The sequence below is a fragment of the Mobula hypostoma genome, chromosome 9 (assembly GCF_963921235.1).
Source record: "Mobula hypostoma chromosome 9, sMobHyp1.1, whole genome shotgun sequence".
Taxonomy (NCBI): domain Eukaryota; kingdom Metazoa; phylum Chordata; class Chondrichthyes; order Myliobatiformes; family Myliobatidae; genus Mobula; species Mobula hypostoma.
The window spans coordinates 90,925,174-90,937,759 of NC_086105.1; the positions used below are offsets into that span (position 1 = coordinate 90,925,174).

At 40.8% G+C, this 12,586-nt stretch overlaps 1 protein-coding gene across 4 annotated transcripts in view; it reads left to right on the top strand.

Annotated features, from left to right (window-relative positions):
* Nucleotides 1–12,586, top strand: part of ints1 (integrator complex subunit 1) — a 149,298-nt gene that overhangs the window by 83,679 nt on the left and 53,033 nt on the right. For all 4 annotated transcript variants that reach the window (XM_063058663.1, XM_063058662.1, XM_063058665.1 and 1 more), the window contains 6 exons: nt 748–846; nt 1,573–1,697; nt 2,513–2,767; nt 3,745–3,904; nt 8,021–8,161; nt 10,621–10,801. In XM_063058663.1, the coding sequence (XP_062914733.1) occupies nt 748–846; nt 1,573–1,697; nt 2,513–2,767; nt 3,745–3,904; nt 8,021–8,161; nt 10,621–10,801 (961 nt within the window). The remainder of the gene's footprint in view (nt 1–747; nt 847–1,572; nt 1,698–2,512; nt 2,768–3,744; nt 3,905–8,020; nt 8,162–10,620; nt 10,802–12,586) is intronic.

Below are 12,586 nucleotides of genomic sequence, written 5' to 3' on the forward strand. Positions count from 1 at the left end.
CACACAAACGAATTACCCAGTTTGTCGGGGCCGAGGCTGTTTCCCTAGACGACAGCGAGCCAAGCGACCCTGAGGGTGGCCAGAGGGGGTTACACTTGTTTGTGATGTCTACATGGCTGGACCAGGACAGGTGATGTTCACTCCTTGGGAGCAGAAGTTCTCAACCCTCTTGACCACGGTACCACACACAGATTAGGCCCTTCTGCCCCTTCAAGCTGCACCACCCAGCAACCCCCAGTGTAAGCCTAGCCTTGTCACAGGACAATTTACTATGACCAATTAACCTCCCAAAAGGTATGTTTTGGGATGATGGGAGGAAACCGGAGCAGCCAGAGAAAACCTACACGGCCACAGAAAGAACGTACAAATTCCGTACAGGCAGTGGTGGGAATTGAATGGGGGTTGTCTGTACTGTAAAGCGTTGTGCTACCCTGACGTACTTTTATAATAAGTTTACTTCAAAGTACACAAAAAGTTGGAGGAACTCAGTTGATTAGGCTAATCTATGGAAGGAAATGGACAGTGGACATTTTGGTCTAGTTCAGATGAAGGGTCTTGACCCGAAACAATGACTGGCCATTTCCCTCCGCAGATCCTGCCTAACCTGCAAAATTCCTCCGGTGTTTTTTGCATTGCTCATTATGGATGGACAGTAGTTGACATGGACATTGTGGGCTGAAGTAACTACTTAAAGTGGATTTGAATGGATTTTGCAAGGCTGTTCTAACTCTTGCTGCCTCTCTGCAGACTACATGGCCCACCTGGTGGAAGTACAACATGAGAGGGGAGCAACTGGTGGCCACACTTTCCACACTCTGCTTACCACCTCAGTGCCTCCAAGCAGAGGTACCACTAGCAGTTTGAGTTCTTCTGTTTTTTATTCACCATAAAAAGTATTGTTAGCAATTTCAATTAGAGGATTCCCTTTGTATAATGCATCATGCTGTACTTTCTGGTGTTGCATTAGTCCCAGCCTTGGTTAGGTTAGATATTGAGGGAAGAGTAATCAAGTGGAGCTGTTATGGCACAGTCACTAGGGATGAGGGTGGAAGAAAGTGGGGTGTAGCCAGATGTGGAGAAGTGCGGGGTAATATTGGGAAGCTACACAGGGGACAGATAAGTTTCTTAATGAGTTATGATTCTGGAAAAATCATAAGTGAGTGACCAGTGAAACGTAGGTTGGAGTTGGGGAACGTGTCTCACTGGAGGACTAGTTGGTGTGGGTTTGGCACTCACTACACAGTGACTGGAGGGAAGTAATGAGAGCTTGGTGTGTAGGGTTGGATATTGAGGCTGAGCAGACTATGACAGGGTGCACTCTATGGTAGTAGCTAGAGTCTTAATGAACAGGATCATGAGTCCATTATTCTGCCTTTTGGAAACTCCAGTTATGTTCAGTGAACTCCACGTAGAAAGGGGATTACATCTGTGTATTTATCAGGCTATGCACTTACTAATCCATTTAGTGAAAATCTCTCTGCTTGTTTTGGCATTAAACAGCTGTTTTGTTGTGAGTAATATGAAATGGCAGGATTTTTATAGCTGATGAAACATAAATTTCTGTAATCCTAGAAAATGAAGACCACAACAGACAGAACTCAAACAATACAGCACCGCAGTGTCCCATCCGAATCAGGGGGCCAACGCAGATTCCTGTAATTGGGCCAGATGAAGATTTAGCTGGGCTCTTTCTTCAGGTACAAAGGTGTTTGCCTTTCACATACAGTGCAACAGTAATGTCAAACCTGATGTACTTCTAATGACTATGTGATCTAATGTACTGCTTTGAATTGTCTCAGGAGATCTGAGACCTGAGCTTTTTTCTCCCTTATTGCCCCTGGCTGTCCTGTCGTCTTCTTGCCTCTTGGGAATGTTTTATGTTGGTGGGGGTTTGGGTGCAATTTAATATTGTTGTTCCCACTGTCACACAACATACTTACTGCGCAAGCTGGCTTTCGCTGCTAATCTCGTCAACAGCAAGATGCATTGAAATAGATCCTATAGCATATTCATGCTTTAGGATGCTTTAGAAGAGGTATGGAAGGTGATGTACCGATGAAATTTGTTTAAAGGGCTCATGCAAGAATATTAACTTTTTTATATTACAAAAATAAATGTTATTCATTATAAAAAAATGTATGTAAAGGAAAAAACAGTGCAAAGCTCTTTTTGTTCTTCGTGTTGTTTGGTCGAAGTATTCAGTGTTGCTGGTTCTATACTTAGTGTTATTAGCACATCTCTTTTTGTACATAGCACCAATGCTGCCCATCTAATTCCTTGGGGCAATACACCCTTCTCCTGCTTGAGCAGCTTTTCTGCTGGACTCAATCCAATAGTGGAGGGCCCTAGATTGTGGCTTAGTATTAAATATACATGTACAATTTGCCAGCTCAGTCTTATAGCAACTTCAGGAGAGGCAAGGTCTTGTTGCAGTACTCTGTCGTGTTGAGTTGATTGCTGGCTATTTTCCTGCATGTTAAGTTTCATATAATCATGAACTTTTCCCTTGCAGCTTTTCCCCATGAATCCTGACCCAAGATGGAAGAACACAAGCAGTCGCTCAATCTCGCTGATGTTACAGCACACACTGGCTCAGGAGTTGAGTCGTGCCCACCAGGGGAAGGCCGAGGAGACTGGAATTGCTATTCGTCTGCTCCAAGCTGTGTCTGCACTGCTGAACTCCCCACATGGCAGGGCCTTTGTCTTATCCATGCAGAGGAATTATGTCATCTCCTGTCCTTTAATGAGACAACTTTACCAGTATCAGGTATGGTTGTGATTTTGCTGGTGACTGATTGTAATAGTGTGTTTGTGAAAATGTGAATGTGCATGCTGTTAGCATGTTTCCGCATTAGCATTTATGCCAGTATACGAGAGGGATACTGGGTCATAACTCGCTCAGCCATTTAAACCTTAGTTTCAAAATTCCTTTCATTTATTATCAGTGTGGAAGTCTGAGATATCCTGACTGATATCAGAAGTTGCATCTGTCAGTCTTGGTCACTGGACTCTGAGACTGAACTTGGTCTTGCTGATGTTTCCCAGCATTTTCTTGGGAAATCACTGATTACTTTATGTGCAAATCAAACCTGGCATGGAATTTCTGATGCCAATGGGATTTGGGAGGCAATAGGAAAAATAATAAAAGCCAAAAATACTGGAAGCTCCACAGTTCAGGCAGCTTCTGTGGAGAAACACAGCTAATGCTTCAGTTTGAAACTGCTTTGGAAGAGAAAAGGGAAGGCAAGTCATTTTTGATCTATAATCTGCTGGAAAAACTCAGTGGGTTTCGACCTGAAATGTTGATAATTCCTTTTTTCCACAGATACTGCTCGGCCTGCTGACTTCCTCCAGCATTTGTTTGTTACTTCAGATTTCAGCATCTGCAGACTCTTGTATCTCCAAGTTATTTTTGAATTGTGTACTTTTATTATACTGGTCTGAACACCACTCTGACCCTCTACACTTCGTATGCCTTCGGTTTATCCTGGGACTCAGTACTGTGAATGCCATTGTCCTCCTATGTCTGCCTGTGCAACTTCACTCTGGCCATCAAGTGTGAACTGTCTTTTGAGATCTGGAGCTTCCTGAATGAGCACAATGCTGCATTATTGGGATTCTACCTGTGAATGCTTTCTGACCAGTGCATGGGCAGTCTCATTGCTTGGCCTCCTTTTACTACCAAGCATGGAGGTCGTTGTACAAATGCAAAGGTTGACTGTTTATATTGTGTTGCATCTACAGAAAATCAAGCCCCAGGACTCTGTTGCTGTGTCCCTGTTCTACAACGTGGTGATGCAGCTCCGGACATGGCTAGAGAATTCGGCGACAGAAGACAGTCCTCTTCGAGCACTACTGAAATCACTGGCTGCTCAATGCTCGCTGAAGCACAGAACGGGCGATGGTACTGTATCAGTTATGTGTGATGGGCCAATAATGCTTTTTAAACCTCAAGCTGATCCGAAGTTCTATACTGTCTTTCCAGCTGACACAAAGATTCATATGCATGTCCTTCAACCTTGTCTGTTGCATTCTGTGCTCCCAATGTGGTCTCTGCATTGGTGAGATCAAGTACAGACTAGGCGTCTGATTTGCCCAGCACCTACGCTCCATCTGGAGATCCCAGTTGTTAGCCATTTTAATTCCCACACTGATCTGTTTGTCTTTGGCCTCTTCTGCTGCCAGAGTGAGGTTAAATGCAAACTAGAGGAACATCACTTCATATTCTGTCTGGGTAGTATATAACCCAACAGCATGAATTCTTTAATTTCAGGTAACCTGTTCCCCGCTTGTCCCTTTCTCTGTCATCCTGACCTCTGCAGTTCTTCCTCCACGCACCTGTCCTCCTTCTAGCCCCTATTTTTCTTCCCCTCCTCCACGCATTCCAACTGCCCATCACTCACTCACTCCTCCCATTGGGATCTCTTCCCCCACTATTCCCTCTGTCCAACCCATCTCCGTTATATGGCTCCATGCTGCACCTTCCTTTCCTATCAGATTCCACAGACCACAGCTATCACCTCCCAGCCTCTGTAGCTTTCTCTACTCTTCCCTCTTCCATCTTCCTATCATCCTTCTTCATCTGGATCCACTATTGGTTTCCTTCTCCATCCCTTCCCCTCACCTCTATATTGACCATCTCTCCTGTATCCTTGAGCCACAATCGGGGTCTTGGCTGGAAGCGGCGACTGTTCAATCCACTCCACAGATGCTTCCTGACCCACTGAGTTCTTCTATTAATTTGTATTTTGCTCAAAGAACACTAAATCTGCCTTGAGTCAACTTTCACCCTTGTCCACAGTACATTCCAAAGGTCTTATAGAAAAAGTACTATTGATGTACAGTCTCTATTATAAAGTAGAATACAATTGCCAATTTGTACACAAATAACCAAAGGCAAATCTGGAAGAAGGACAGAAATTTTTGAAAAAGACCTCGCAGGTCAGGCAGCATTTGTGAAGAGTAATCAGATTTTAATGTTTTGAGTTGATAGACTTTCATCAAATCTAAAAAGGGGAAGGAAGGGAGGACTTGCAGGACTGTGATAGGGTGGTGGGCAGGGGAGACTAAATCACAGAAGGCATGATGTAGCATCGGGTATAGGTGAAGGATTGAAAGTGGGTGTAATAGCACTATAAATAAAAAGTGAATAAATATTAGAAATTACAAGGCTACAATAGGTCTTGGAAATTAGAGGTATAGAGACTTTTAAAAATCATTATACTCTGCATCCAGAAGACAGTAATGTACCTAGCTAGAAGGCAAGATGTTTTTTGAACTTATGTTGTAGTTTGTGAGAACAGTGTAGGTCAGATGACAAATGTCATAAACAGGTTGGGGAATTAGTGACAGGCAACTGAATGCTCTGGGTCATACTTGTGGATTAAATGGAAGTATTCTGCAAAGCCATATTGGAATTGGTTTATTATTGACATTTACTGAGATACTGTACAGTGAAAACCTTGTTTTGCATACTGTTCATACAGATCAAATCACTGCACAGTGCACTGAGATAGTACAATGGAATAACAGAATGCAGAATAAAGTGCAAGAGTGGAAGATCACTAGATATGTAAGGAGATTTAAAAGAACACACCACAATTAGTCATTCTTAGAGACGTAAAACTTCTTTATCTCAAATATAAACCAGATGCAGTACTCTAGGATTAATCTGGAAGGCTACCCACTGATTGGTAGAGATGGGTTATGCTGAATATACTGTGATTTAATGTAGTATAGTTCTATGAAATATATTGTATCTCTAAGTAATGTTGGTTGGCTAATGAATACTAGTCAAGATGCTGCAAACAGTTTTCTTCCTTTTTTGCAAAATAGTGACCACTTTTTTTATATATCCATCTGAGGGGTGAGAAGTAGGTGCTATCTTCTGTGTTGTCAAGTGCCTTGTGCTGTCTGGAAAGAAAGATCAGGAGATCCTTTTCTGTGTAGTGGGATCATTAAAAAAACAGAATTCTTCACTTATCTCCTGGTAAACCTAAAAGAAAACTGCTGTTCCTGCTGCCCTTGAAGTACAGAAACCCAGATTATCGAAGGAGATAAGCATAATTTAATAAGAGAGGTTTCCATTATTCTTCCTTCCCTTCCCCTCCCCCCAACACCACCAACAAATCCCTGGAGAATTAATATGAAATAAGCTTACTGTTCAATATCTCCTTAAGCAGTCTGTTGGAGTCTGCTTGCTTACTCTTGGTTTTCTATCAGCTTCATATGCAAAATGATTCAGCTTTAGTATAACAGACTGAAAAGGAAATTTGACAGTTGGAGTCACTGATTGTGGTGAGTCAGGTGTTGCATTTTTATCAAACTGCTGTTGCAAGTACGTGGACCCCTCTTTTACATTTTGTTTACTATCTGCCAAAATGTTTCCGTTCCTCATCACAGTGAATCTGTGCTAACAGCCTGGTCTGCTCATTCACTCTTCCAGACGCAAGGCTCTTTTATACAAGTATTTCTTTAAATATTGTTCAAGTTACCCTGATCTTTCCTCTCAAAGACTTGATTCATGTTTGTGTGACATTGAATGACTAGCACTCTTACAGGGCTGTTTATCACTCCAGGTTGACCCAAAGCACCCCATAGCCAATGATGGACTGATGAAGTGTAGTCAGTACTGTAATTAGGAAATACAACACTAATTCACACATACTAAACTCCCACAAACACAGGGAAAAATATTGCTCAGAACTCTGTGAAAAGATTCCCACTCTTCTTTGAGATAGCACCATGGGATCCTGCCAGTCCTGCCAAAGGGTTTTGCTCTGAAACGCCCAAATGTACTCTTTCTTTTCTTAGATGCCACCTGGCCTGCTGAGTTCCTCCAGCATTTTTGAGTGTGTTGCTTGGATCTCCAACATCTGCAGATTTTCTGTTGTTTGTCATAGGATCTTTTAAATTTGTTTTAAAAAAAATTGACAAAGCTTGGTTTAAATTCTTATCTCCAGTTGTGTGACACGCCAGTACTGAACTGGGAGTCTCAACCTAGATTTTGTGCTCAAATTAAATCTCACTCAGGTAAAAATGCAGATTAACAGCATTGAAGGTTCTGAACTCAAAAGGTAAAACAATTCTTTCTTGTGCATTAAGTAAACAATCTAGGAGAAGATCAACCATGATCATATTGAATGGCTGGGCAGACATGAGGGCTGAGTATCCTACACCTGCTCCTATTATGTTCACATGCATGCTCACCCCCTCCATCATTTACACATACTTTCCTCACCTGCATGCTCACCCACCCAAACACCTCTGTTCCCTCTGTATTTAACCTGAGAGCTTTACTCATTGAAACATCCTATTACTGTCCCAGTTGGAATTGATTAATTCAAAACAGCTTAGGCAGTGTATCTGAAAATATCTAGGCACTCGTGGTGGGAACTCTTATCAGGTGGCTTCTTAAACCCAATTAACCAATTGGATTTCATTAGCAGTTATTTTAAATGTTAAAGTAATGGATTCTAGAGCTGCTCTGCAAAATTCAGATAATACCTTGCTAGAGGAGCCAAGTTAGACTGGTTTGAAACAACACTTGATCCTTCAGGTCATTATTTCAAAATGAATATCTGGGATGTTTGTATTCTGAAGGTTTATTGGATTTTGCTTGTGTCTTTTTGAGTCCCTCAGAACAGCTGGAGGGTCACTGATCTAAGGTGACATACATATTGAATAATTCTAAATGACAGCACCATCATATCAAGTCTGTAAAGATTTATTTCCAACCAATAATTGGGGTCACATATAAAGTCTCAGATTCTCAATTCATTCTAACTGGTGGTTATACAAGCATCTTTCCAAATTACTTTATTTTGCCCTTTCTGGGGTAATGGCTAGGTTATATCTGTTTAAAGCCCAGCCTAAGTGAGGCTATTAGCTCATTGGATTAACAAGTGTGTAGCATCCTCTGCTACATACTGTAGGTTAGACTTCAACTTGTAACTTATGGTGTTAACTTGCCAGGCTTTTTGCACAGCTTGCGATACATTGTGGGATTGTGTTTCGACAGTACGAGCCAACTTCAGGCACCTAGCTGAGCAGCTGAGCTATCGGCAAGACCAGGAGCTGATCGATTCAGCAGTACAAGCAATAATGTCGGCTCTGAAAACCGGGGAGGCATGCAACGTGGAGCCAGAGTTGATGGGAAGAGGTATGAATCTACTGCAGTGTATGGCAAAGAAACTAGTTTTGTCTGACAGAAAAAAAATTACTTAGAAAAAACTGGTGGAAACATGCTTCTCACTGTTAACTCTTAATGGTACTTTGTTTGCTGAGTTCACTTGTCTTGAAAAATGTCATATATTTGAGGCTGTGATTTTGTGACTTTAGTGGCCTCATGTTGTCCTAAAGTGCTGTGAAACCTGTGTAGTGCTTTTCCCCTGTAATCAGCGTTGCATCATTGGACATGTGGCAACCAGGTTCTGTACCATTTGTACAATGGACAATAGCACTAGAGAGATTGGAGAGGAGATTTATATGGATGTTGCCAGTGTTGGGGAATTATTGTCATGGAGAGAGTGTTAGGCAGGGGCTGTTGTCAAGATCAAAAGAAGGTTAATCAATGTGTATAATCTTGTTCAGCCTTATCATGGTGAGCAGGGAGTAGTTATTTTGCTTAGGGTAATTAGAAAGTCAAATTGAGATAGAAAGAATAGTGGGGAGAAGTAGCTGAAGATTTTATTTTCACCCATAGAATGGTAAAGCATGGTTTGTCTTGAATTCATTGCTTGAGGAAGAAACCCTCAGTATATCTGATAATCTTATGGATGACCACCTAATCTGCTGCGATTTATGGAATGCAGTTAAGAGCTGCCAACATAGACAAAATGTGAAAGAACTCAGCAGGCCAGGCAGCATCTATGGAAAAAAATCACAGTCAATATTTCGGGACAAAACCCTTCGGCAGGACTGGAGAAAGAAAGCTGAGGAGTAGATTTGAAAGGAGGGGGAGGGTGGGGGAGAGAGAAATACCAGGCAATAGGAGCAATGTGGAAGGGGAGGGAGCTGGCAACTGGGGTTAGACAAAGTGGCTTTTTTTTGCTTGGTATGGGCATATGGCCTTAGTACAATATATTTTTATGGTTATCTAAGTTCTAAACAAACAGCAATGACTAGATAATGTAGCTATGTTGATTGAGAGTTGAGTATTAGAAGCTGCTTTGTAACCAGTCATAGTTTTGCAGGAAAGATCCAGATGAAGACAGCAAGGTATGCTCCCCTAAAGGACATTATTCAACCAGTTAGATCTCATGAACTGCAGTGTAGAGATGTGAACTTACATTGCCCGCATTATTTGTCCTGTCTCGGTGCTACCAGTCCAGAAACAATCCTAAATTGAATAATTTTTCTGATCATTAATTCCTAAAGGTGTTATGACTGTCTGTACGCTAGCATAAGGTTAATTTGAGATGTTTCCATTCAAACCAGACCATTTAAATCTAAACACATAACATTTAAGAACATTAAAAAATGAAAAAGAGTAGACTACTTGGCCTCTCATGCCTTCTCTGTCATTCATTTAAAGCAATGCTTATCTGCATTTTGCCTACAGTTCCACTTTACTGCTTGATCACCATGTCTTTTGAATGCCTTGTAGTCCAGAAATACATCACAGCCCTTTGAATACGTTTAATAACCCAGTATCTACAGCTTTTGGGGGGGGGGGCGCAGAGAATTCCAATAGTCCTCAACCACAAGAGAGTAGTTTTTCCTTGTGCCAGTCTTGGTGATCAAAGCCTTTTCTTGAGATTGTCCTGTCTAGTTTTATATACTCTCCCATTGGCAGAAACATTCTCTCAGCATCCACTGTATCAATCCTCCTCAGCATCTTTTATTCTCTCTTGTAAACTCCAGAGGGTAGACAGCGCTGAATTTAGCCAATGGACCACTTTGTCAATGCTGCTGTTTAAACCCATCAGAAGTGTTCCTTTTACCCAAGATTAACTCTGTCTTTCAGCAAATATTTTTATTCTCTTTTTCTCCCATGTGCTCCTTTGGTTTGAAATCCCGAGTTTGGTTTGAAATGGAGTTTCATGCTCTGATCACGCTCTCAATAAAGAAATTTATACTTATTTCCCCGCTGAGTTTATTAGTAACTAATGGAATACACAATAATTCTTTGCAGTTTACATGTGCCTCTGAGCCTAATTAACACAGGGACATGGAAGAGTGCATTTTACATTGGCTTTGTCTCAGCAATAATGAAATGCAACAACTGAAGCTAGCAAAAGATTTGAGAATTGTGTTTAAAAGCAGAAAGCAAGTTTTCTGAAGTTGTGGTGAATTGCTCAGATGATCTGTTCAGTGATGAGCATGCTGTTTAAAGAGAATGCAGTGAAGAGTATTATGTGTGCAAGTGAATAAAAAGATAAAATGTCCAATATTTAACAGTGTAGGGAGGCTGGTTTGCACATGTCTAAAATATGTGCCAAAACTGTAAAGGCCAAGATGAAGAAATGTAAAATTTCTAAATAATGTCAGAAGTATTTTGCAATGAATGTTAAGTGTCTGGAGTAATTATGCCTCATCCTATTGGGCATTTTCTTTGTAATTTTTTAGATGTCTGTTCTGTTAGAGATTATCATCATTAAAATTCTGTCACTCCCACAGTATTAAAGGGTTTAATTGAGATGCGGTCTCCCTACCTGGAAGAACTATTGACATTAGTCCTCACCACCAGCCCAGAAGTGGCCACACAGCACACAGCCATGGATCCAGTGGCTCTGATAACCACACTTCTTCATCAAGAAGGAGAAGAGTCAGTGGTAAAGATGGAGGTCGATGGCAACAGGTATCTCTCCATTGAGGCATTTTTGGTGGGGAAAGTGGCAGTGACTAAATAACCTGTGCAACAAGTTAATCTAACGGTGTACAATGAGCAATGTTTTGGGACTGAGTGTTTCTAGCAGGCTTTGAGAGGAATAGAAAGATGGAGCTTATTATGATGTGTCGCAGTCAAAAATGTTAAGCAGCCTAGCAATAAGCTGATCACTATCCAGGGTCCCAGTAGGGTAGTGATTTGCATTTCTGGTTCTGATGTCCCAAGTTTAATTACTCCAGTAAGTGTTTCATAAGCTGATGATAGTATATGCTCTTTAAGTTAGCAAAACCGCTCCTTGGGCTTTAGCACTATGATTTAAAAAATTTGAGGTCTCTTCAAATGAAGGTGCTCTTTTGCTGTCTTTTCCAACTTCAGGGACCCCTTTAATCTGAGGGAGATCAGATGAGAAGCTTATTGGATATCTAGCTTTCAGCACAAGGCCCATGATCTCCACGTTGAGGAACAGAAGTATTTAATGCTGCAAGTGCTTTGGTGCACATTAGTGGTGAAAAGAGATGGGCACAGACAACTTTTGATAGAACTAATGAGATCACATTGCCAATTATTAACCTCCCCTTGTTTTCTATACTTGGATTTTGTTTTTATTTTGGATGTCCAGCATTCAAATCACAAGTTCAGGTTTAGTGTGCACACAATAAGATAATTCTCCATCTGACAATTGGATAATGTGAGTTAAAGGGGAAAGTGTTAGTCATTACTGCTGAGTTTTGCAATCCTTTTGAGCTTAGCTGCTCACAGTTTCATCCATTTGTTTTAAAATCCTTTACCGAGATTGTATGTTGCCATCGTGGTAACGTCAGATTCGTAACTGACCAGCTGTAGGAAATTTAAAGTGACACTAAACAACCAAAAATTTGTTTCATGTTGATATGATTGACTCCAGTAGAAAGATGAATTAGGTTTGAGAGGCAGAATTTAAGGAGCTAAGAAAGAGATCAATATCAAAGTTTATTCAATACCTGGATTATTTACATTGGCACTGATAGTATAGGAATACAGGTATTCCTTGATCTACAAAGCTGTTCAAGAGAATAATACATTGTGTAAAATTTGTATATCAATAAGGTATTTCTCATTAGTTCCAATGTAGAGATTATGCTTGTATTCTAAGGCTCAAGAATCTTGGTGGAAAAAGACCTAAGCACTTTAACCATAGCAACGTAGTTATTTAAATTCATTGTAATTTTATTAATAATTAAATCTCAAATTAAGATAATAGAAGCATACATAATGTACTCTGTCAGAATTCAAACCAAATGAAACATTCAAGATCCAGAAAGATCTTGACAGGTGTATATATCCTCTTGTAGGGGAACGTAGAACTTGGGGTCACTGTCAAGAACTCATCTATTTAAGACAGACATGAGCTCAAATTATTTGCTCACAGAGCTGTGAATTGTTGAATTCTCTTCCTCAACAGCTGATGACACCAGGATCATCTTTGAGACAGATTCATGATAAGCCAGAGGGTGAAAGGTTACTATGGATAGGCGTGGAGTTGAGGGAGCATTCAGAACAGTAGCACACAATCTACTGAAAATTTCTTCCATACATGTGACAGCATAAGTGTCAGGAATACACTCCAGTCCTGCCAAACTCATGAAATTGAGACGGCTCTCCCACCCTAGACCGCAGTTTGTGTGGGTGCTGTGTAATTTGTTACCCTGTTACAAATCAGTGCCAAGAAATAACAGACAGCACACTGCATACAATTAAAGGAATTATATTTATGAA